Genomic DNA, 27,056 nt, shown 5'->3' on the forward strand with positions numbered 1-27,056 from the left:
CGATAAAGCTAAAAGATAATAATGAAATAGAAGACCTAAATAATATAATTTACAAGGTAGAACTGACATCTAGCTAACTTTATATCTTGAAATCAAAATATACATATGCTTTCTTTTTAAGCCTGGAACATTGACAACAATTGACTGTATTAACTCGCAAAGAGAACCTCAATAAATTCCAAGAAGTAGAAACAATACAAATCTGTTCTTTTATTAAAAGTGCAATAAAATTAGGGGGGAAACCGCTATCACTTGGGAATTTTAAAACTCTTCCTTAAAAACCTGTGTTTCAATGTGGATATTCAGATTGTTATGATAAAAAATAAAATTAGTTTAATAAACTACAGGCCAAATCTACATGATAAAATTAAAGAAGTATTCAGAGAAAAATTAAGAACTATAAATATTTGTATATAAAAAAGGAAAAATGAAATTAATAAGTTAAGCATCAAGTATGAAGTTAGAAAAAGAAAAAAAGAAACTTAAGAAAGAAAGCATTAATAAAGATAAAAGCAGAGACTATTGATTAAAACACAGGAAAATATATACAAATAATAGATAAAACCCAAAGCTACACTTTTTCTGTGGAAGAAGGAGGCAATTTCATAATGTACTCAAGATAGAAAAGGAAAAAGACAAACAAAAATAAATGATTTTTTTTAAATAGCCACAAAGAGAAAATCAAAAGCATCATAAGAGACTTCTTTACTCAACTTTAAGGCACAGATCATTTCGATGTTATATAAACTGTCCCATGGAATACAAAAATAAGGAAAAATAAGAAAAATTATTCTCTTTCTAAAGTAAATATAACATTGGTAGCAAAACAGACATTACTGTCCCCCAAAACCAGTGAAGACTGATGTGACTCACAAACCCACAGACACATACCTAAATAAAGCATTAGCAAACAGAATCTAGCAGCACGCCGAGAAAACAGCTTAACACAAGTGACATTTACTTACAGAAACCACAGATGGATGACAAACCAATAGAAAAATGAGTGAAGATGAAATACAATAAACTATTAAAAATATAAAGATGTCTAACCTCACTCATAAGTTAGAACTAGAACCATATTGAGATATCATTTCACATAGTCTTGTCAAATATCAAAAACTGACAAAACATTGTGTTGGTAGGGAGGGGAAAAGCACTCTGTGCGTTGCTTGCGGCAGGGTAAATAGGTAAGAATTTTAAAAAAGACAAGGGCAATATTTATCGATTATAAATGCACATACCTTTTGATTTAGCAAGTCCATTTCCAACTCCACTAATCTAGAAAGATCTCGAATATGTCATTGAGAAAGAAAATTAAGAAAAGTATCGATAGTATGCTACCATCTATGTACAAAGTGGAGAAAAATACTTCCTTGTCTACACAGAAATCTCTCTCAAAGAATATAAAAACAGAGAAAACTCTGTGGTTGAGGGACCTCAACAGAAGGGATTCTGAACCATATGAATCTATTTTTTTTAAGTTATGTATTAAATATTTCATCTGGTCACATTGGAAATCAGTCTTCCAGGAACTCAACATTTTAAAAACACATGTACAATTTGAAATTAAAAGAATGAAATTTATCACCTCCACACCTTAGTTATATCTGTTTTCTGACCCATGTCATCACGAACTTCACCTGCCAAGACAAAAATTAAGAATTAGTAATAAATGAAATTAAAACTAGATTTAGACATTGAGTTTTCTGGAATACACTTACTAAAGCACCATTACTAGATGGCATTATGAGTTCAAATGAAGACTTTTTTGAAGCGGTTTCAAACTGTAAGCCTAGACATAGTGATTAACCCAGAGAAAGACTCAGGTTTGCCCAAGATGGAACTAAAAGGCAGTATGCATTAAAACAAGATAGAAGCTCACAATCATGTTCTTCTGTAAATTTTATCATTCTGCTATCACATTATCTATGATGTTTGCCAGAGGCAAATTTTTGTTTTCCCCTTTATGCCCACTATTGGGGGCATTCAAAAATGACATCCTAGACAGACCAATTCTCACCAATGCTAGAGCTTGGTGAGTACACCTCCATCTTGTTTTGGGCCAGATACAGCTGTGTAGTATCGAGTTCAAATTACATGTAAATGTTAAACAGTGTCCGTGCCCCCAGCAGTCGGAAAGCATAGCCAAGTCTGTGCCAAATCTTTAAAAATAACTTTTCTTAGTATAAAGCCAACATATGCTTATTATAGATAAATTGGGAAATACAAGATGTTTAGAGCAGTAAATAAAAATTACTAATAGTCCCACCCCCAGGGATAACCAGTATTTATATAGAGTTTCTTTCATGTTGATTGTGTCTGTGTGTGTCTGTGGGTATATATACATATATTTTTCACAGAGTTCAAAAATGTCTGGTTCCTGCTGTTTTTAACCCAAGTGTGAGAATTTCTCTGGTCATTAAAAGTTCTTTGTGAATCTAATTTTGAATGGTTGTCTAATAGCTACACAGAATAATTTATTTTAGCTTTCACCTCTTCGGAAGCTTTAAATTTTTGCTTAGCATTTGAAGATATAATGCCATTTGCCAAGACTCTATTTCTTGCAAGGATAATAAGAGTTCCTTGCGTAAATCCCGTGCCAGGCAACTGTAGTACCCGTCATCTTCATAACAAACTTGAGGGGCGCCTGGGTAGTGCAGTCGTTAAGCGTCTGCCTTCGGCTCAGGGCGTGATCCCAGCGTTCCGGGATCGAGTCCCACATCAGGCTCTTCCACTAGGAGCCTGCTTCTTCCTCTCCCACTCCCCCTGCTTGTGTTCCCTCTCTCGCTGGCTGTCTCTCTGTCACATAAATAAATAAAATCTTAAAAAAAAAAAAACTTGCAAGATAAAGATTTTCACTCCTGTTCTACGGGTGAGGGAACCCAAGAACAGAAATCCATGGGAAGTTAACTGAGGCTAAAAAGTCAGCCTAGTATGTTTTTGAACCCCCGTCTCTCTCCTTTCACTGATGAATCGGTATTTGCTGTTTTTCTGGAGCACTGGTCTAAATCTGGACCGCTGTGTCACTGCTGCGTGGGTGGTGTCCCGGAGCCAGTGAATGAAACTCGCCCTGCTCCTGGAATTTAAATCTCAAACTCACTGTGGTTAGGCTCCAGTCATTGTGCCATAGGCAGTAACTCATAACTGATAAAAACGAAACAAAGCTGTGCCTTCCTATAAAATCCCCCCCAAAGGAAGCACGCTTACAAAAGTGATGGAAGTGAAGAAAAGTTAAAGAAGTTGAAGAAAATAAAAGTTCTGAGCTAGAGAATAGATTTAGATAAATCAGAGTAGAAGGCCAAATTTTCCCAAGACTGGATCTATGATATAAACAAGACCAGCTGATAGGAAAACAAGAAAAAGTTGATTCTTAAACATTCTGTGAGTGCTTTAGTAAGAATATATTTTAATGACATCAAAAATGCATTATAAATTATAATGGTATATAAATTAAGGGTCTAAAGAGGTTCGTTAAATATTTCGGCTCTGCATTTTAGTAGGGAAATTACAAGCCATCATGGGATTTGGAAATTTGCAACGATCTTGGACTATATATACTTTGTGAAAATCATGGGCCTTTGTTAAAAATAGCACTATAACAAACATCTCTACAAATAAATACTGGTTCACATGTCTGATAATTTACTTAGTATCATTCCCTAGAAGTGATATTATCATTATTATGTTATTATCAATATGTGCCATGGCAAAAAAAAAAAAATGCAAAAGATCCTCCAAATTAAAAATATCTCTAATACTCTAAAATTTTCCCATTTAAACTACTCTTTGGGTTTAGCCAGTATTCTTAGAGAGCCTCTGAAAATACTGTCAAAAGAAAAATTTTACGGAACGTCTCTATTTTATCTACCAGTTATTATAATAGTGATATGAGAAATTCACAATGTAACTAAGGGCTTATGGAAGTCCAGGTGGAGAATTACCTGGTTTTTGCCCAGAAAGGGGGGAGGAGGAGCAGAGGAGAGGTGGGTTATAGGGGTGGGGGGTAGCAAAGGGAGGTCAACAGGCAGGAGAGTATAAAAATCAAATTCTTGTATTTCTTTTTTTTTTTTTAAGATTTCTTATTTATTTACTCAACAGAGATAGAGATAGACAGCGAGAGAGGGAACACAAGCAGGGGGAGTGGGAGAGGAAGAAGCAGGCTCATAGTGGAGGAGCCTGATGTGGGGCTCGATCCCACAACGCCGGGATCACGCCCTGAGCCGAAGGCAGACGCTTAACTGCTGTGCCACCCAGGCGCCCCAAATTCTTGTATTTCTTAATTTTGTTCAAAGTCAAATCTTACTATAAAATATTTGGCAATGTGTGAAGCTTCTCATCAGGGGACAAAGGGAAGTTTTTCCTCTCCTTCTCGGATTTTTCTTCTTGAGATTTCTGTACTGAAAAGCTGGGCACTCAGAGTCCAGTGAAGGGGGATCAGGAACCCAAAGACACCCAACAGAAGCCTTCCACTGAGCTCCCACGCTTTCAGCAGAAGAACTGTCTGCTAACCGGCCAAAATCAGGGTGACAAGCATCACACGTAAATGGAATGCTTGAAAATCCTAATACAGAGCAGGTGTCCTGACCAAAGCATACAAAGAGGAATTGGATATTCATGAAATAGCTTGTCTGGCCCCTCAGAGCAACCCTGTGCAATGTGAATTCTTAGGAATGGACTGTAAATTCTTACAAATACAGGCCCTAACCTCAATTTCAGGGGTGTTAGGAAGCAAGTATGAAACACTGCTTTTACTGAGCTAAATCAAGTCACCAAGAACTTGTCCTCCCTGGGATATGGGTCTATTAAGCACCACAGAGCACAGTCACACAAAGCACCAGAAGGAATCTCAGACAGTATCATATCTAACCCCCATCTCTACCCCTGAATGATAACAAATGCAAAGTTTCGTCTAAATTATTCAACATTCATTGAACGTTTAGTGACTGTTCTACGCTGAGCACTATGTTAGAGGCTGGTGGTGTCCATATGAATAAGCCAGCAATAAACGGTTTTGTTTTAAAAAATAGAGTTGCTTATGTTTTTAAGGACCGCTGACAATATCAGTAAGAAAGAGGAACTGTTTCCCTTACCATAGATTTTCCCATTAATGGAACATTTTTTGAAAGTCATGATGTTTTGAGTGAGGGTGCCTGTTTTGTCGGAGAAAACGTATTCAATCTGGCCCAGTTCCTCATTGAGAGTGGTCGTCCGAGCTTCAGCGGGTGTAGATTTTCCAGAGTAATACATCTTCCGATCCCAGTTTATAAAATAACTGTGTCCCAGACGAATTACTTCCATACTTTGTCCATTAAAATGGAGAAAAAGAAATGCTCCATCAATTTCAGAACATACAAAGCTTTGCCAAAGTTAAGAAGTCCATCAAAGACCAGAGTGTAGGAGAAAGTGTGGATGCTTCGTTCCCAGGTCCTGGTGACCTTCAGAAGCATCTCAGCAGAGTCTGATCATGAACCTGCTAAAGTCATTTCCCTGGAACACCGTGAAAAAATAGACTGACTTTGCATAAAACCTTGGAGAATGTTCCACGGGTCACCATTTATATTAAACAGGCCCAGTGGAGATTTCTTGGGTAGCTTAAGTTGGCATTTCTCTTATATCTTAGGAGAAACTGACTATGATTAAAGATGTTTTCCAGAAAGATCTAAAGAAATGTGTTGTTGAGGACTTTCTAATACATCGCTTGATGCACTTCACTTTGCCAAAAGAGGTAGAAGCAGCCTCACTGTAAGGCACTAAGCAAACCATAAAAGATACTGAGTATATCTCAATACAGTAATCATTGTTGTTATATTACTTTGTCCCTTTGCCAGGAAAGGAGCATTGTCTCATGATCTAGTGGCAATTTATGACTTGCCAGCTCTACAAGTGGAATTTCTGTGGCCAAAGGTATGAACTTTTAAAATCTCTGACATATGTAAGGTTAAAACAATTTCCAAAAAGGTTAACATTGTAACTTTCTGCAATTAGATAACTAAAAATTAATCGCTTACCATGTATAATGTATATACGTACACATCATACAAATGTTACCAATTTATCATTTGTCCTTTAATTTTGTTTCCACTACTTTTGACATGAAGAAGTTTTCTTTTTAATTGATCAAATTTATCAATAGATTATAGCTTCTATTTGGGGAGTTTTGCTTGGATAGGCTTTCCCTATGCCAAGATTACATATACAGACATCCTTATTTTTCCTCCTAGTTCTTTACTGAATTTTCCATATTTAATTCCTTATCACAGTTGGTATTTGTATAAGTATGATGTACATATGCAGTGTTAATTTCAATTTTTTTAAAAGAGTTTATTTATTTATGTGACAGAGAGACAGCCAGCGAGAGAGGGAACACAAGCAGGGGGAGTGGGAGAGGAAGAAGCAGGCTCCCAGCCGAGGAGCCTGATGTGGGGCTCCATCCCAGAATGCCAGGATCACGCCCTGAGCTGAAGGCAGACGCTTAACGACTGCGCTATCCAGGCGCCCCTAATTTCAATTTTTACAAAGTTTTTCATCACCACTTATTGAACAAGAAATCCTTTCCCTTACCGTGTTGGGATGCTTGCATGCCACCTATACATTGTTTTCCTCACTAGAATCTACTCTAGGGATTTCAGTTTTATTCCTTAATATGTCACTTAATACATCTCTTATTTTCCTTATTGCAGCTTTATAAAATTTGGCAATACCTGGGAGGATATAAGAGAACACTTACTCTCTTTAAAAATTCTTAGCTATAATCACTCTTCTTCCTGATAGAATCAGTGTATTCGTTTAAGCAAACTTTAGAATCAACGTATCTGCTTTCTCATAAAACTTATTTGAGACTTGTATTTAGTCTATGTTAAACTTTTAATTATTGGAAAAGAACTGATATTTTAATATATAAACGCAACTTCAAGGAGAAGGATAAATCTTTCCAGTAATTCAATTTTGAAAGGTACCTCTGTTGGTAAAGGGTTTTAGTTTAGTTTTGGTTTGGCTTTGTTTTTCACACAAGTCCACACTATAGCCTAATAGATGTGTTCCTGGACATTGCATCTTTTCATTGAGGAGATCATTGTTTAAATTATTATTGGCCTAAAGGAGAGGGTTGGTTTGTTTGTTTAACATTAAAAGCTTTTTCCAATATTAAAAAATGTGATAATGGCACAAATCAGACATTTAACTGAATTATCTTACTAAGAGCCTCACAGAATCATCGTTTTGAATTTCCTAGGTCTATAATCACATTGTCTATGCTCTTCCTTTCTAATAGGGTTATTACCATTTCAGGTTCATGTCTTCTTCTGTTCATTGGTACTTTGGCTACATGTCTTATTACATTAACAAGGTCACCCAGAAGAGTGTAACACAGTAATGACAATAGCAAGGACCCATGGCTTATTTCTAATCTTAACGGGAATTAAGCCTTGGTTTTCTCATCTGTAAAGTGAGAACATTAACAGTGGCCTGATTATGCTAACTCTGAACAGTTGTCTCCTTGAAGACAAAAGATGATACCAAAATCCTTTCTAGGCATTACATTCTATGCTCCTAATATTTCCCTCTCCAAAAATGGTACGGCACCAATTCATTTTTGAACTATTTAAATGGTAACATTTTTTCCCCTAAACTAAAAATCCACTATGACTCTGTAGAATCCTACAATATAAAAATAAATAAGTCCTATTCTGTATTTGTTTATGTATTTTCTTATAGTTTACCCATCTGTGTCTCCCACTTCCCCCCACACACACTTCCTTGTAAATTCCTTGCTAACTTTTCTATTTCAGCTTTGTTTTCTTTATTCCATTCACTCAAAAAATATTAGCACATACACTGGACCAAGCACAGCGCTTGATCTGTCATAAGTAGTCGATCAGTGCTGAATGAATGAATCCTGACCTTCTATTCCCTAATTTTACCAGTAAGGACATTAAAACCTAGAAGGTGGGGCACCTGGGTGGCTCAGTCGTTAAGCGTCTGCCTTTGGCTCAGGGCGTGATCCTGGCGTTCTGGGATCGAGCCCCGCATCAGGCTCCTCTGCTGGGAGCCTGCTTCTTCCTCTCCTACTCCCCCTGCTTGTGTTCCCTCTCTTGCTGGCTGTCTCTCTGTCAAATAAATAAATAAAATCTTAAAAACAAACAAATAAATAAATAAAACCTAGAAGTGAAATGACTAACCCAGGGTCACACAAATAATTAAGCACCAAGCCAAGATGAGATCTCAGGCGTTTGGTAAAGCCAGTGCAGACCTGACTTTAAGAATGGGATTGTGCAGGTTATACACAACTAATGAATCATCGAGCCTTACATCGGAAACCGGGGATGTACTGTATGGTGACTAACATAATATAATAAAAAATCATTAAAAAAAAAAAAAGAATGGGATTGTGCAGGTAGCTGTACAAACAGTTTGAAGGTTTCATCTATCTGGAAGTGAGATAGCGCCCTGAAAACTCGAAGCAAAATGAATGGAATAGCATTTGATCCTTACTTCTGTGCTACCCTTCAAACCAAATGAAGTATTGTAAATTAATTTGAACTCTTAGATCTTCAAATAGTCTGTAGAGAGGAAGGGTATCCTTTTTGTTTGGGAAAGAGGATTTAAGAGAGTCATAGTGGAACATTCAACTCTCTGTCTTATAATAGCACAGAAAAGGAGACAAATGTTCAGAGTTAACATAATCAAGCGCTTAGTGTTTTCTGCCTGAATGCTCAAAGAACAGGGCTTATGATTCCAGCCATTCTGTGGCTAAACAAGCACAGTCAAAATGAATTCCTATTGCTTTGGAAAAAAACACCCAAAATCTAATTCCTTGGGAGTACATGGCTGCATTTCTTAAGATGATGTATTAAAAAACCATAGCTGGATAAGAAACAAACTGACAGCATAGAAATATCTTACCAACGTCAACATCCTCTGTTCACATGGAATTGTTAACCATTCCAAGTAAATTCTACACTTTTATCCTCAAGTGACATATGGTCCTAATTTATACTTTGTACCTATTCGAAAGCCTAAAGGAAGCTTTTATAGAAGGCCTTCTCTCCAAAAAGAAAAATCTGGGGGTTCTCTTTTTGTAGGTGTCGGTCTTTAGGACAGAGCAACCTGAAATTCCTTGGAATGCTCTTCCCCTCATGTTTAGATCAGAATCACTGCTCTTGTTTGGTGAGAGGAAAGCTTACATTTACCCTCATCATTACTATGCCTTACAACAGGTACAGAACTCTAAACTTTTTTCCTTCTCTTGATGTCTTCACTGAGTAATAAACCAGACACTGCTTTAGGGAGAGAGGAAAAACACTGTACCAAGTGTCAGAAGACTTGGGTTTGGATCTTGGTTTTATCCTTAATCAGCCCCACGAGCCTGAGCAAATCATCTCATTTCTGAAAGTAGTTGGGCAATAACTATAAGGTCATTGGGAGACGTAAGTAAGATAGAGTACATGAAAGCACTTTACATAAAATATAAAATGTTATCTGGAGTAAGGTGGTATTATTTGGTGCAGAAAGGAACTCGTACATCAATTATTTTAATCTTCCCATTTTACTGAGCAGCACATAGTTCATAGGCCAACTAAGGCACAGAGAAGCCAAGTGCTTTCTTCAAGGTCATGCAACTTATCTTGTGGTCGTGCCAAGACCAGAACCTGGGTTTGGACTACTCGATTTAGGTTTTCTTTTCACTACTGCAAGATACACATTAGAAGGAAAAGGAATGCTAACCTGGGAATCTAGCCTTGACCTCTACACCACCAGTCTTTCAAATCGTTAAATGAAAAATGCCAACGCACTTCAAAGAAAGTGCATACACAGAATAGGCTTCCTTCGTGAGGACACGTGAACCTGCACATGTGCAGACGGTAAGCCACTCTGAGCCCTTATTGTTCATTTAGGACATAAAAGGAAAGCTATAAAAGCTGACCATAGCTCTTCTGGCAAGGAGCAGGGTTTACTACAGACTTTATAATTGGATACAAGCATGAGAGGTCCTCAGAATCAAAGATGAGCCAGTAGGATACAGTTTAAATAGAGCCTTCTCTGACCACAGCTCCAGAAGGCCCAGAGCAATTTGTGGTGCTGTGGCCACATGCCCCTACTTCAAGTCAATTTCCCACAACTTGACATTTCAGTTTCCTGACTGCTATCCAAAACAAGGGTGGATTTTGTGCATTGAACTTCCCTTGCTTCATCATAGCTAGGATTTTGGAAAGAGAGAAAAAGAAGCTCGTAAAAATTAGTGGGGATTTAGAGCCGGTAATTTTTTTTTGTATTGTTAAAGTACTGGTGATGAGGAACGTCAAACAACCAAGTCTCATCCTGGCTCCAGTGCCTTTGAGATTGTCTGACACAGTCTTGGTAGGATTAGGATCAAAAATACCTCAGGTATACACTCTAGGGCCAACTTCTAAGCCTTATCAAATACACACACAAATATACATACATATGTGCACATAAAGGCACACGTGCACATTTGTGTGTGTCCGTATATATGTGTGTATGGAGAGACAGAGAAAAAGAGATCATTTTAGCTCTAATTTGTGAGACCAAATCTAAAAATGACAGATCACGTTGCAGTGGGAGTTACGACCCACACTTATTTAACAATGGACAAGGACAACCAACTATATTTCAACTTCTTTATGTTATAGTTACTAAGAATAGGAAAAATCAACATTCATTAAGCTCTTACAATGCATCAGACATTCTTTTAAGAGCTTTATAGTCTGTTTACTCTCTAGACAATCCTATTAAGTAAAATACTATTATTTTTTTACTTTTAAAATCAGGAAACAGAGGCACTGGAAGGTGAATAAATTGCCCATGGAGCTACTAAGTGGTGGAAGTGAATCCAAATCTGGGTATGGGGAGCCAGACTAGTAGCAGGGAATCATCATCACAATAGATATCCCCAAATAGTCTTCCATTTCTTACCCAATATCAACCCAATTCTAGCTATCAGGTTGCATGAGACACTGTAGTCCATGTATCCCAAAGAATAACATTCCTAAGAAACCAAATCAAATCAAGGAGAAAATAAAATGGATTTATAATTTGAAAATGTAAAAGCGAAGCAGATTAAGAAGTTGAGTTGCCTCATTTGTAACAGATGTAGCGGATTGTAAGCAGTTAGAGCAAGACAGCTGCCTCACTGTCATAATTTTAAAACAAAAATGATCACAGAACATGATCGAGCACAACAACGTCTTTTGACAAAGTGACTTATCTCAAGTATAAACTCTCATCTCACCTCACATATAATGAAATGGGTACAACTGTATTGAGAATAATAATATATGACCAGAATGTTAAGAATCCTGAGAACAGAGAGTTCTTCTTTCCTTCATTCCAAAAGAGGAAAGTTCTGAATTGGTCTCCAACTTGATTCTCCCAGATGGAATTTCCTATTGCAAGAATAATTCCCAAGCATACCAGAAACCCAAAAATCTGAAATGAGAAGAGAAGTCTGGTTAAGGTTAATTTGAACCCAAAACTCATCATATCGACACAATCCAGTTACACTCCTAACTCCAAGAAATTGTCATTTGAAAAGCAGGTCATGCAAAGCTCTTCTTATTATCATTAATCTTACAAGAAAACGTTCATATTTTTATGTTGGAACTTGGCTAAGTATTGTACATGCATTTTCTCACTTCATTCTCCCACTGATGGTCTGAGATAGGGACAATCATTTACATGTTACTAGGCAAAAACAGAACAAAATAAAACAGAAGCACAGAAAGATTATATGATTTATCCATGCTCACAAAGCCAATAACTTCACGCCCTTGATTTGTGATGAGTGCATATACTTAAATGGCTTAAGTGAGGAAGGTCATATGTCCTGATTTGCCCTGGTCAGCCCCAGTTTATATCTGTTGTCCAGATGTAATATTAATTGTGTTTCCTCCTTTCACCTTCAAAAGTGCCCTCTTTGAATGATAAATTATACGTCACCGAAGGCATAAAAGCAAAAGGAAGAAAATACCAGTGATGAAGAACAATCTGAGACTAGTCCAGTCTCTTGGCTATAGATCTAGCCGTACAATCCTTACTTAAGGTCCACAAGAAAAAGAAGGATTCATTAAAATACTGCATGATATATATGTTTTCCTTTTGAAATTTAAAAAATAGTGGGAAGCAACCTGAAAACCGTTAGCCAACTCTTACATTGAGATTAGTATCAGGATTAGCAAAGCACACATTTTGGAGGTATGGCAACTAGAAGGGGAGCAAGGTCAGTTCCCTGTGAGCCCAAATGCCAGCCTTGGAAAGGAAAGACACAAAGTCAGTGAACAGGTAAGACCTGAGCCGAACAAGTGATTCTGGGGACTTTGCTCTGCCAAGTGTCATACTGTGTCAGGATCCAAGACCAGATGCTATTAAGGGAGGAGATGGGCTAGGGAATAGGGCTGTATTTAACTTATTTCCTTTTTCCTCCAAGAAGGAAAATTCAGGCATCCTAGGACTGCTTTCTTCTTTACTATTCATGAACAAAATATACATACAAGAAGACATTTATGTAGAAAAAAGTATGGGAAAACCTAATTTAAAGTACCTTAGAGGGGCGCCTGGGTGGCACAGCGGTTAAGCGCCTGCCTTTGGCTCAGGGCGTGATCCCGGCGTTATGGGATCGAGCCCCACATCAGGCTCCTCTGCTGTGAGCCTGCTTCTTCCTCTCCCACTCCCCCTGCTTGTGTTCCCTCTCTCTCTGGCTATCTCTATCTCTGTCAAATAAATAAATAAAATCTTTAAAAAAAATAAAATAAAATAAAGTACCTTAGAAAATCATGTATTAGAGAAAAGTAAAATTGTGAAATCCTGAAATCCTACCAATTTGATACCTGTATCACGGTATCCTCTTTTCTCTCAATGATTAATACTACAATTTAATTGAACTGAATTACTTTAAGAGCATTAAAATTGGTGCTACTTGGCATTAAATGCCCTAACTTAGGATGGACTCAGCTTCTAATCCTCCAATGGATTATCTGATTTTCTAGTATGAAAAGCTGGGACAGTCTCTCCTTCACAATCAGTAATTTTACTCGGTGGTGGATACATATACAATCCCAATGCAAGCCCTAGAAATAGGCTCAAGGCCATTGAAATAGGGAATTCTAGGACAGGACACAAGCTAAGCATGTCCCCTTGGCCCTGGAGACTCTGTCCCAAGGGGATGGGTGTAGTGGGAGCAAAGCCCAGTTCGGAGGATGACACCAAATGTAAAACACAGAGCCCGCTGCTTGCTATTATGCTCACACTTGTCTTCACCCATTTAAACTTACCCATCCCTACCCTCTCCATGTTGCCTTCCCTAATCATCATGCCTTTAAACTCCCAAAGCATTACTACTTACTTGACACTTAACTTTGTACTTTTTTATAGTGTTTAACAATACACATGGACATCTGATTTCTCTAATAAAATTAACAGGCAACTTGACAGCGAGAAAAAAAAGGGGGGGGTGCCTGGGTGGCACAGCGGTTAAAGCGTCTGCCTTTGGCTCAGGGCGTGATCCCGGTGTTGTGGGATTGAGCCCCACATCAGTCTTCTCCGCTATGAGCCTGCTTCTTCCTCTCCCACTTCCCCTGCTTGTGTTCCCTCTCTCGCTGACTGTCTCTATATCTGTCAAATAAATAAATAAAATCTTAAAACACACACACACACACACACACACACACACACACACAGCCCGGCCAGTATTTTGTGCCCAAGAAGAGTCCACGTCCTTCTTTCTTTATTCAGAGTCCCACTATCACATATCAGTTATGCAAACATACATTGAGTTCCAATTCTTTAAAATTGCTTGTGTGTCTGTGATGGAGGTGGGCTTGGTTCAAAGTCCTTGCCCTCATATTTAAAGTCAATGTCCTCCAACTTAATTCCGACATAAGGAGGCAAAGCAGTATTACACAAAAAGTCAGATAACAATCAGGTGCACAGCATGAGGAAGGACAAGATTAACTGACAGAAGGGTAGGATGCAAGAAATACTCAACTGTTTTTGGCAAATGGATGGTAAAAAAAATTTTTCAAAAAATGCAGAAGAGAACAAAAATTCAGAGGGAAGACATAACCCCAGGCTAAGGAGGTTCAGAAGCTTTCACGAACGAGGAGAAACTGCAACCTGGGCCTTAGAAGATTCAAAAGCAGAACCAGCGACACAATTTGTGGAGCCCAGTGCAAAATGAAAATACAGGACCCCTTGTTCAAAAATTACTGATACTTTCTACATGGCGACAGCAGATCAGTAAGCTAAGTATGAGGCCCTTTTGAGCGGGGAACATGTCTAATTACACAGGTCACACACCCATGAAGCCAGCTCCAACCATGAACTATGTCAAGAGAACGTGAGCAAAGGTAAGACAACAAAGGGAACAAACTACCTTACAAATTGTCTTTTCTTTTTTAAAAACAAATACTTGAAATATGGAGAACTGGCAAGACCGTGACAGCCTCCGTAAGCATTATCTTACCTCTCATGAGAAACTCTACCAATGGTTGAGAAATCATAATCTAGAAAGTAGAGGGCAATATAACTGGGCCCCAGATCAAGATCCCCAAATACAAATTCCACAAGGAGAATAAAGGTCTCTGAAAGAATTCCCAGCAAAAAATAAGAAATATATTAAGATAACAATGACTAGCGATTTTGCCTAATTTTGTTACAGTATCTTACCCATAGTACTAGAGTATTCATCAGTCTATCAATGCTTGTCCTCTTAAACTTTGTCTTACCGCTGTTCTGCATTAATTTAGTGTCAGGACCTGCCAAAAAAAAAAAAAATTAAATAGCAACTTTAAAATGATTTGATGATGTATTATTATCATTATTATTATTTCTTATCATGTCAAATGTTCCTGAAAGGACAATAATATGTTTTTCAAAATAATTTAACTTTTATTAAGAACGGGGCCATTTTTAAGTTATGTACGATTCTCAACTGGTAGCTTAATAACCACCCTGGAGACTGCAAGAGAATTGGTCTCCTTAGAAGAGGACAAATCCGGACAGAACCTGTGGCTGAAAGGTTTGAGAAATGCTACTTTTCAAAAAGCTGTGTATGGATGTGCTTATAGTTGAAGGAGTGAAAGGAAACAGAGTCAATCCCAGTGAAGAATAATTTGGCGTGTTTAGAAAGAACGCAGTAATAAATGCAACTCAGAACACGGAGAACAAAAATGGAAAGTTAAAATCAGAAATCAAATTCTGGATCTTTTTCCCAAAAACATCTGGGATGCCTTTATGGAGAAACTAGAATAAATGCAAACAATACATCAGCAAGTAAATTAAACCTTTATTATGTATTTCTCATTGTGCATGTAATAGACACTTTTTCGTAAGGGCAAGAATTGGCTTAAAATACATTCTCTCATATTTACTAAGTCCCTTGCTCAAGTAATTCTAAGAATTATTATTACTGCCTTAGAGATAGATAACTAGATGATTAGCAAAAGAGAATATTAGAATATATTGCTAAGGAAATTCTGTGTGGACATGGAAGATGCGAAATGGAAGCAATTAAGCTTTTATTATATCTGATTCCTCTAGTGTTCTTCTCCACATCATCTTCCCATTATTATCATCAATTCATGCAGCCATTTAATATAGGAGAGCGGGGAATTGAAAGAATTAAAGGAGAGAGGCACACATAAAATTTTACGCCATCCTACTAATATAATAAAAACTTTTAAAAAATTGTTTTACGCCAACCTAAAAGGGAAGAATGAGCACATCCTTTCATTTACTTAAAAGACAAATGGAAGCAAAGACTGGGGTCTCATAAAATTCAGTCTGAAGTTGGAAATTGTACCCCACTGTCCTATTCCCAACTACTGCTGTGTAAAGGAGCCCACCCACATTTTCTCAGAATTGTTTATTAAAATCATACGGACACTGAGGGTGGGAAGCATTTCTTGTATAGTAAAGATCACAAAGAGCAAATAAAGCTTGTGATTGGTAAAAGCTGAGATACTGACAGACCCCAGTTTTGTGCTAAAAATTTCTATTTCTTAGGCATACATACACACACAGAGCAGCAGAGAATACACCTAAGGGGTTTTTAAGCATTTGTTTAAATATATCTATAGATGCTGATTCACACATCTCTTGTTTCCCTCATAGTCACAGATCTTGAAAGAATTTCTGTACTCAGCAGCCTGTTTCCTTAGCTCCTAATCATTACTCAACCTAGTTTCAGATCCAGTGTTATCATCAATACCCTGTATGCCTTCTTTGACCTATCAACAGCCACTGACACATTGACTATTCCACCCTTTTGAAACACACTCTTCCTTTAGCTTCGGTATTACAAAGTTCTCCTGCTTTTCCTCCTACCTCTTTGTTAACTGCTTCTTTGTCTTCCACGATGCTCACCCTTCTCTACCCAGCCACTAAACACCAGGATTCCTTGACACTCATTCATGTGTAGCCCATCTTCTCTTCTTCGGAATCCACCTTCCCTGGGAAATCTCATTTAAGACCACAACTCCAATTACCATCTATAGACCAAATGTAAATCTCCAGCTTAGACTGCTCCTCTGAGATCTAAACCCATACATTTAATTGCCTCTATGGCATCTTCACCTGGATTCTTCTAAGTCTCCTCAAGCAGCCCTGGTCCAGCCCAGCTTGTGATCCTCCCCCAGGCTTCCTTATGTCAGTGAATGGCACCACCATCCATCCAGTTGTGAAAGCTGAGAGAAGCCTAGGAGTTTAGTCTATCTCCATGACTCCCCCCCTAGCCCAAAGTACCATCAACCTCTCAACTGGACTATGGTAAAAGCCTGGTTACTTTGTCTCCCTGCATCCACTCTACTCCCAACTTTAATGAATATTTTTCTCTTCCCCAAACCCAATGACATACTCTTTCAAGGACCTGCTATTTACCAACTTTACAAATACCACGGGCAGTAATGAGTTTTTCGGATTTCTCTCTCTCTCTCTCTCTCTCTCTCTCTCTCACACACACACACACACACACACACACACACACACACACACACACACACATGTTTGAAAAACTTAACAGTGGCTTCCCAGTGTTCTTAAAAGATAAAGACCAAAGTTCTGGATACAGACCACAAGGTTTTACATGGTCCAGATCCTATCCACATCTCCAGTCGCATGTCTATCCATATCCTCCATGTTCTCCATACTCCCCACTGGTCTTCTTAAATTTTTTTTACCTCACCATTCTCAGTCCTGCCACAGGGCCTTTGTCCACTATGTGACTTTTAACTAGCTTGCTCTTTCTCTTCATATTCCTCCATTATATACTCTTGTGAGTCCATGTTCTTTTTTTTCAGAGCACTTATCTCCGTTTGAGATTATATATTCATTACAACAATTATCTGAGATTAAGTTCTCTTGCTCTTACCAGAGTCAAAACCACATGAGTGAATGGACTGCGTTTGTCTTTGTTCACATTCTTAATCAGAAATGAATAAGAAGTATAGTGCTTGCCACATAGTAGGCACTCAATAAATAACTGTTTAATGAATTTATTAAGTACTTGTTATGTTTTAGGTAACGTGCATATGTGCTTTTCATCTATTATCTCAATTAATGCTTGAAACAATCCAATTAATTAGGTATTATTATCCTTAATTCACTAATAATGAAACAAGCTTAAAGTATTTAAGTACTTGCCGGAGATTTCTTGTTTAGTAATAACAGAACCAGAATTCAAACCCAGATATATCTAACTCGGAAGCTCTTTGCTCTTCACCACTAGTTTTAAAACATACGAAATACTCCATTAATTCATTGACTCATTCAATCAATGTGTATTTAAGACTATGACTCCTTCAGATTCCAAACAGGAAATAGATGACGCATTGAACAAGGACAACTGGAGAAAAAAAATTTTTTTCTAAAGGGACTCTTCACAAAAGTGGGGGTGGGGGTGTAGGGGAAGCAAAAGGTTCGTTCAGTAACCAAAGACTTAGAAGCAATCAGGATGTTCTCTATCTAAGCTAGAAGGGAGTGGTTACTGGACCCTAAAGGACAGTACAGAGTCTGCAACCTTTAAGAAAGCTGACTTTAGGTTGAGGGACCCAGCCAGCCTGAAGTGAACAGGGTGGAAGTCTGGGGGGATAAATACCTTACCTCAATCTTCTTTTTCCCTTTCTTCCCATGGTCCCCAATGATAGAGCCTAACTAGAAGCCAAAATTCAAGGAAACCTATTAGTGTAAACCATACAAATCAGCCTCCCAAGGCAGAAAGAAGTGGGGGCGGGGGAGGTGACAGTATATTAGGAGGGGCAAATGGAAGACATCCAGCAAAAAGCTCTGCTGTGCACCAACATGGTGCTGACTGCCATGGATTCCTTAAATGAATTAGACTCGTCCACTCAGACACAAGACTTCCTCCTCTCTCGAGTGAAAGAAAAGCTATTACCAGGGAGGCATGGCCTAGCTGTTAATGTATATTCGAGCCTCAGAAATTATAGATTTGTAAAGTGAACCATGTCTGTGTCAACTATATTCCTTACACAATCCTTAGTGATAGTTATAGAGTACTATAGAAAGAATAGTTCATAATTAATTTTGGATAACTTTCATAAGATCTAAGTGTTCACCTGGGAACTAGGTCCCCAAATTAGAGGTCTTCAGATTCGGGGGTTCTGAGACACTCATCTGTTCAAATCTGGCATTGACCAAACCAACCATTCCTCTGCCTGTCACTACTCTAGCTAAGCTTTCTATGAACATTCGTGCCCGGACTAAAGTCAACGCAGGCATTCTCTGCTTTACAAGTATCTGCTTCATGAAGAACATCCAATCTATAGCACAAAAAGAAGAGGCTATTCCCCACTCCCACCTGCCGAGATCCAAAGAGCAGTATATTAAACCAATGCTCAGTCTATGGAGCAGGCAGTGCGCTCGGAATTGATGCTGGATGGTAGAAGCAGGGAAGGAAGGAAAGTGACATTTGTCAAGGATCCTCTGCCTTTTGCATTGTCCCCCCGAGCCTTTACAGTGACTCTCTAATGTACTCATTATCCCCATGTCACAGAAGAAACTAAAGCTTAAGTAACTGAGGCTTAACATCCTGCAGCTGGTAAACAAATCTGCACCCAGCTCTGTCCAATCTTAATTCTGTGAGCTTTCTGTTATACTTCTTGGGGGGAGCCCTGTCCAATTTACCACCCCTTCTGTGTAGGCACATTTCCCCAGAGCCAAACGTATGAAGGAAAACTTGGCCCCTGAGTGGCTCACACAGCTGTCCTAGCGTAACATGCTGTAATTGAACCATAGTCCTGAATGAGTCATTCCAAACAAGTTCACAAAAATGCAAACAAAACGCTGGGCTGCAGCCCATTCCTAGGAGGAAGCCCCCCAACTTCTATGATGACGGGGAGCAAACCAGAAGGGCCCTTCCCACTAAAGGACCTTCAAGAAGTCTCCCCCTCATTATGTGGGAAGATAAAGGGAGGGTAATGTATAAGCCTAGCTCTTTTTCTTAATGCAAGAAAGATGCAAGTAAGAACATATGTGCTCACAGGTTTATTTCCCTAACGAATTAAAGCATCTGATGAGTGAATTATGAAAGCAGATTCGTCCCCAGATAAAAGCCCATATACTGCCATACTTCTAGGGATTTCTCAAGTCCTTACAATGGCAATACCCCAAGCAGCGAGAGCCTTGCTAACACCCACAGCTGAGAGTATTTAGGAGGAATCGGGAGGACTTTTCTAGGTTTGGAACACATTTGAGTCTTTAATAAACATTTGTTGTTGTTGAGGAAAGTCAGTTAGGAAAAACATTCCAATTTTGATTGCACATATAGTCAACGGGCCCAAAAACACATCTTAACTTGATGTCATAATAAACACGATTTTTAAAAATCAACGGCTGGCAATGGAAGCCATGAGTACAATTTGAGTGGCTTTATGTAATGGAGCTACTGTAAGCTTCCCTAACAGGAGAATGCCACCTTGGGCCTGTAGACATAAAGTCAAGACAGGACAAGTGGCCAGCAGGAAGAGTAAGAGGCACTTTCCCTCCCAGCCTGCCTGTCTCCCACGCCCACACCTCCATCATGCACAGTCTTTCCAGGCCCCACTGTCCTGCTGACAAATAGTAGAAGAAGCTACAGAGTATAAACAGAAATGATTGCAGGATCTCCAAGAAAGCTCTTCCAAAAGGACTGCTTGACCTCTGCAAACTACAAACAACAGTGGAGCAGGGCGGGGGGGGGGGGGTGCTTCTTTCACACTCTTCCCCCACTTTAAAGGCAAGTAGATTAATATATACAATGAGGGGAATGACTGAGATGAAGTTAAAGAAAGAGAAACTAAACAGTATCCAGCACCCACTGAGCAATTAAAGCCCAAGCACCCCTTAAGAATGAGTTCATGATGCCAGTGGTTCCTCACACAGGGCACTCCCCCTCCCCCCCCACTACTCCCAGGGGAGTGGGGGTGCCCTCTGCAGCCAACCCAAAGCAGCACCTTGTATGGAACAAAAGCACCTTCCTCATCCAACCTGGAGAGGTGCAGGCTGCCCACGCACACCTCAGGACGGGCTCCCCCGTAACCAACACAGGGCAGTCAGCTGTACCTGCAAAAATAACCATTCCAAAACACCAGCTGGTGTTTCTCAGGATGCAGCCCCTCAGGATTATATTCTCGTTGTTGAGGGAGTGCTTGCTGTCCTTCCAGGAGAGAACTCCGGTGAATTTATCTAATTTGTTGTTAGGCGCCTCACAGACGACAATCCCTGTAAAATAAAAATAAAGATAAAAAAACAAAACGAAAACCTGTTTATGACTCACTTCAAATTCTCTTTAGCAGTCCACCCTACTGTGTTACCATCCCTCCTTCTAATACACAGGATATTTTTATCCTTCTCTTTTAGACAGTGCAATGCTATGTATACAAGACTGTCCTAGGAAAAATAAGCTTGGTGGTGGTGGGGAGAGGGGGTGGGGGTACAAAGACGGAAATCTATCAAGTGTTTTAAACACAGCTTTCTGCACTTTCCAAGTAAGAATAGAAACTTTGAGAGCCGTGGATTTTTTTGCTTAAATAAAAATCTCTCCCCTCTACTTCTAGTTGGTGACAATGATTTCTGAAAACAAAGCAGGGACTGTCCTACAAGTTTTCCTTCCTCTGTCTCTTTTTACTTACTGTGAACTTTCACACAGGTTAAGATGGCATGCTTCCAGCTTCACAACCAAAGTTAATCAGGTCTTTCTAGGCTCATTATCAGAATCTTGAGAGATCCTATGATGTCCCACCCCCAAAAAAGCTGGGCCTTGTTTGCCACATGTGCCTGAGAATGCATGTGATTCCTTTCAGCTGTTCTATGCTTCTTATCTTGATTAGATGCAGAGTTCTGGGGACCCTCAAAGCTACCATATAACTTGTCCCAACCTGGCCAGAAGACATTTCTTGTTTGTTTTTTTTAATTCCAGGCCCATTCCAAACCAAGGGTGTGCCCATTCCAAATCAATAAATCAATTCGTTCCATGATTTCAATAATAAAATATACTTTCAGGGTGGGGGTTCTTTTGACAGAAAAAGAAACCAGAAATAATCTTGCAGGGACCCTGTCACAACATCTAACTATTAGATTAAATACATTTGCATTACAAATGGTTGGGGTTAAACTTTTATAAGAAACGAGTACCAAGACTTCAGAGACAGAAGGAGAGATGAAGGAAAAGAGGGAAGGAATGAAAAAAGAAGGTAATGGATGGATCCAAATGGGTTCAAACCCAACTCAGGGGTGAAGATTAGTACCTCTCAAGAACAATAAAAATACACGGATTTAACCAAAGCCAAGAAGGTAGGTTAGAACATACAAAGTGGCATTCGAAAAATTAAAAAGGAAGTCTTCAGCACTGCTTGAAGGGAAAGGAGACCAGCCCAGCCTAGAAGATCTCTGTAGTACCGTCACACCACTCACCGAGCACCTGAACTTAGAGGCTTAGACAGACGCCCCTCCTTCCTACAATGAGATCTTTTCCTTTTCAAGTTCTCAGAGGTGACAACCAGACAGCTAACATTGCATCTTGCGTGAAAAACACAAAAACAAAAACCAGAAAGGAGTGAAGGACTCAGGCCCTCAGGACTGCTTTTTCCAAATTCCATTTTCCTTTCCCCAGTTATAACAAAATTGCTGCCTAAACAGCCCCAACTCAACAGCATTCACTGGCAGCTTCCCAGACACCCACCGCTAAATGAGAATGCTGGCAAGAGGAGGTGGGCAAGGCTAGATAACCCGCACAAAGTAATTTTTTTATACAAAGGGATGTGGCTAAATTCTGGTTGCTCCCATTATGGCCTATCACTAATATTAAAAAGTAAATTGAGACTCATTTCAGCCGGCCCAGGTTGTTTGGACAATTAGGTTGCAGAGAGGGGATTGTTTTCTAAACTCTGAGAATTCATTATCTTTTTCTTCTTGACCAATTAAGTTTCATTCCTAAATTTTGTAGAACCTTGAATTGTGTATCACCAGCAAAACCTACAAAAAATATCGGTGACAGCAACCCTTAAAACTTATTCCAGTTTCTGACCCAAGACTCAATTTCTCAAGTCTTCAAAGTTGGCCACCAAAAAATAAATAAATAAATAAAAATGTGTTTTCTGCAAAAACAACACGATACACAATCCCTGCCAAAAGGAATATAAAAAACAGGCTCGTTTGGTCATTTTTATTGTCACAAGCAGCGACTGACATGGAGACAAATACAGCCTTGAACATGTTGGCTCACTCCTCCCTAGCCTCAAGGCTCATCCACTTCTGGCCTGACACCAAGGGTGTGGTTCTAGACAGGAACAGGCAGTAAGGCCAAGGGGTTCTGCCTAAGCTCTTGAAGGCCAAGCCCCAATTCAGCCTCTCTCAAAGAGTGTGGTCCCACTGATTTCAGTACTAAATACAGAGCCTGGTCAAAACAAAACGGAGGGGGCGGAGGGGACAAAGCCAAACTACATTTTTTGTCTTCAGAAGTGCTCAGCTCCAGAAAAAAAAAAAAAAAAGAAGAAGTGCTCAGCTTCCCCTTTCTTAGCCTTGTTAGCATCAAACACTTCCAAACTTCTTTTCTTCCCTTTTCCAAAAAAGGATGACTGGTTTCCTCTGAAGGGAGCACTGTATTCATTTCTGTATCCCCATAACTTACCATACTGCCTACACAACACATATCTGTTGGAGAGATAGAAAAAAATCATATGGCTTCAAAAAAGAGGTTGGGAAATGAGAAGGGTGCTAGAGTAGATCTAAGATGAATGAAAGAAGTGTCTATTTCCATGGTAATAATGATAAAGAGGATTGGAAGACCTAATAGCCTAGCCCCCCCTGGGGGGCTAAGGTTGGCCTAACTCTAAAGAGATACAACTAGATCTGGGGACTAAAGTGGGAAACCTAAAGTGCATTAGAAACAACCAAATATATACCCTAACCATAAAGCATAATAATGAGTAGGGAAAACCTTAGGACTCTTCTTCCTTTTGCTAATAATATCAGAGAAGAGTTAGAGGCAGTAAACAGTCAGTTTGACAATGGATGAGAAAACAGTGGGGGGAAAAATAGCATTTTCTCTCAGGTAGTTGTTCACTGAAAACATGACTTTGTGCTCTCAACATCTTGAATGGGCAATAAAACAACTGGGAAAAAATCATGTCAATAATGAAATAGAAACATAATCAAATGAGCAGACATGAAAGCAGATAGCAATGTACCCAGTTCGCAATCACGCAGGAATGTTCTAGGTCCATCCTAAACAAAATCCACAAGATATCATTCTCAACCTCCCTCCGCACTCTTAACTGAGTCCTCTGGGTTGTTGGTTAATTACCATCCTAATAACCTTCTTGAACAACAGCATTTACCTCAAGGTGAAAATCTACAGTTTACCATGAAAATGGAACTCAGTACCCAATACTCCATGATTTTCCAGAGAAGCCGGCTTTCTTTCTTTCTGTATATTATTATTGGCAGTATTTCTTGATTATCTGCACTGCAACTCTTTAATAAGACAAATTATCTATTGAATAAGACATCATCATTGCCGTTCAAGAGTTTCTCCAGCCAAGAGCTTCTCAGAGTTTAGGAGACTGCCCACTACTGTTGCTCTAATGATGTGATAAACGTATTTTTTTTTCTTAGGAAGAAGAATGTCACCTTCCTATTTTCTAAAGCTTCTTGGTTCTTCGATCTTCAAGCCTCAGCCACCCATCATTGCTATCATAATGGCCAAATAAATACCAGCAATAAAGAGGGAAGTTATTGGTTGGGCTGTGCTTTTGTCCAGGTGAATGGGAAATTATCCAACACGTAAAAAGTCACAAGATGCTAATCAAGCCTTTTTTTTAACCAAAAAGAAATGTTTGTTTTTGTGTGTTTGAATTACACACATGCTATTCTTTAGAAAGGACCACAAAATATACAAAGATTCCTGAAATAAAGAGTCAACCCTTCCCTGGTTCAGAACTCAGTATTAAGAGTCATACAAAATATGTAAACTTGTCATAAGTTGCAAAAAAAAAAAAAAGACAGATCTTAGTCCAGTCAGTAACAATATGCAACAGATTCTAAAAACACATTTGGACAATTTCTAGGGCTTTCCCCAAGGCATAAAAATGTCCAGTTTACAAATGAATAATTGACAACTATTCCAGTTACTCATTTATAAAAAGCTTTTCAATTTCCATAAGACTTTAACATGAAAAATCAAGGCCCACTCTATTTTCATACTTATTATAATGTCAGATCAAGTTATTTTTTCTTACAAAATTTAATGGACAATATATCAATTATTTTCCGATGTTTTCAATGTATGAAAATATCTATGTGAGAATTTTTTAAAATCACTAGATATACCTACCAAAACTCAAAACTATCTTGCATGTGGTGTTCTCTACATTTGGCCAACTCTTCTATAAACTCTGGTCAGGGATCCTGACATTCAAGATCACTGAGAACATTGCTGCTTTTTAAAAATATGATGATGTCATCTAAGTCCTGGAGGACTTGATCTCTGGTAACTAATTTTGTACCTTTAGATTTAGAGTATTCTTAAAATGTATTTCTCATCCTGATTAGGAGCTAAGTTGTCATGCTAATTCCCCTACCTTTCCAATGCTTTCTTTTTTTTTTTTTTTAAAGATTTTATTTATTTATTTGACAGAGAGAGAGACAGCCAGCGAGAGAGGGAACACAAGCAGGGGGAGTGGGAGAGGAAGAAGCAGGCTCCCAGCGGAGGAGCCCGATGCGGAACTCGATCCCAGGACTCCGGGATCATGCCCTGGGCTGAAGGCAGACGCTTAACGACTGAGCCACCCAGGAGCCCCCAATGCTGTCTTTCTTCTTGTAGTTTACAGCCTCTTGCGGGCTTCCATGGAATAGGCTTTGCCAGCAGTCTTGGGTTCATATTCTGGCTCCTTCACTTAGTAACTATGTGGCATTAGAAAAAGTAATCTGAGCCTGATTCCTTGCCCATAAATTGGAGGCAGTAATGATCTCTTCCTCTCAGGGCTATAAGGATTTAATAAGATTATGTGTGTAGTTACTTGGCACAATGCCTGGTGTCAACGTCATGTCGAAGTCCTGAGAACTTCAGGAATGAGCACTTATTCAAGTCTATCTTCTCTGTTGGGCTATAAGCTCTATGAAAGCAAGATCTGGGTCTGACTTATTAACCACTGTATCTGCAGGCTTAGGAAATCCCTTGTCATTGTGTTAAATATACATTTACTGAGTAAATGAACAGGTGACTGAGAGAATGAATGAAAGAAAAGAAAGAATGCAAGCCCGAAGGCGGCCACTAGCAAGACACCATCCTTAGGTTTGGGTGCAAAAATGGGAAGGCAGGAAGACTTACAAGAGATATCCTAAGGCCCTAGCCATCTGTTTTGGGCCTGGTGTCCCCAGTGGGGACTTCTCTAGGAATAGCAGTGGGAAACTGAGGTCTTCAAATACTTGGAAGATGTGCAGTTGTGACTCAAGGACAAGAAACTGTAGTTTGGTGCTAGAGAAAGTGTTTTGGCTAAGTCTCAGAAGAAAAACCACATGGTAACTAGAAGCAAAAATAATACCATACCCAGATTTGCCCAGAAGTCACAAGCTAAAAGATATACTTAGCCCAGACAGAGCATGGGAAAGGGCGTGCCTCACATGTCTGTCTCATCTATTAGACCGTATGCCACAGCTAGTCAAACGTACACAACGTTGATACCGTGCTTTTAGTTTAAACTAAAGGATGCAGTATGTGGTTTTAATTCCCATGACTCAAGAAAGTTTTTCTAGTCACCAGAGGAAAACCTGAAATCTACTGATAACCCATTATGACAAAGGTGGACAGAGAAGACCAAAAAAAAAAGGGAGTAGGAAAAGAATGGAGGAGCAAACGGATCAAAAGAAACCAGATAATACGTGTGGAGATATTTTATAATCCTACATACTTTGTACTGTATCTTGTCCCTAAGACTTCGTAAGCTAATTAATATGAACAGAATGATGGGAAGAGAAAAAGAGACAATGCATGTACAGAGCTAACATAAGCTAACAAACAATGGAAGACGAAGATGAAAACAATAAGAAAGAAGGCCAAAAAGGAGGAAAGGAAGAAGAGAAATGGTGCAATGGGCACAGAAATGTGTGTATGTAACGTACAGTGTGTGACTGTGCATGTCAGAGAGTCAGGGAGACACTGAAATGAACATGTCTAAGCTAGGGCTTGGAAGAAACAGCATTCATGGGAAGGATTTAGTGTTTACTAACTGTCTCATCTCTTTCAAGACTCTCCATGCCACATCTTGCATCACCCTCCTGGGCTTTAAATTTGGCGGCTAACAGGGGAAATCTAATTTGTATATTGTATCTAATTTATTTCCCCTTAATCCCTCTATTTATTCCAAGATGCTTTCTTGGAAACGGGAAATCATATCTTAATAAAATTAAACCTGTAAAATACCATATTGCCTTAAACTTTAAGGTAGATTGAAATTCAACCCAAAATTTAAGAATGAAAGAGTAAATTCGGCAAAAATCTGGTTCTTAGCCCAGAAGTGTACCAGTCTTATGAATCTGGCATTACATGTTTT

At 39.0% G+C, this 27,056-nt stretch overlaps 1 protein-coding gene across 6 annotated transcripts in view; it reads right to left on the reverse strand.

Moving 5' to 3' along the window:
* Positions 1–27,056, reverse strand: part of ATP8B4 (ATPase phospholipid transporting 8B4 (putative)) — a 246,914-nt gene that overhangs the window by 74,944 nt on the left and 144,914 nt on the right. For all 6 annotated transcript variants that reach the window (XM_087859264.1, XM_045812106.2, XM_087859266.1 and 3 more), the window contains 5 exons: positions 20,569–20,727; positions 14,680–14,768; positions 11,249–11,445; positions 5,091–5,299; positions 1,597–1,640 (listed from right to left, as the gene is read on the reverse strand). In XM_087859264.1, the coding sequence (XP_087715390.1) occupies positions 1,597–1,640; positions 5,091–5,299; positions 11,249–11,445; positions 14,680–14,768; positions 20,569–20,727 (698 nt within the window). The remainder of the gene's footprint in view (positions 1–1,596; positions 1,641–5,090; positions 5,300–11,248; positions 11,446–14,679; positions 14,769–20,568; positions 20,728–27,056) is intronic.

Source organism: Ursus americanus, chromosome 36, assembly GCF_024610735.1.
Source record: "Ursus americanus isolate L20-20 chromosome 36, mUrsAme1.1.p, whole genome shotgun sequence".
NCBI classification, from domain to species: domain Eukaryota; kingdom Metazoa; phylum Chordata; class Mammalia; order Carnivora; family Ursidae; genus Ursus; species Ursus americanus.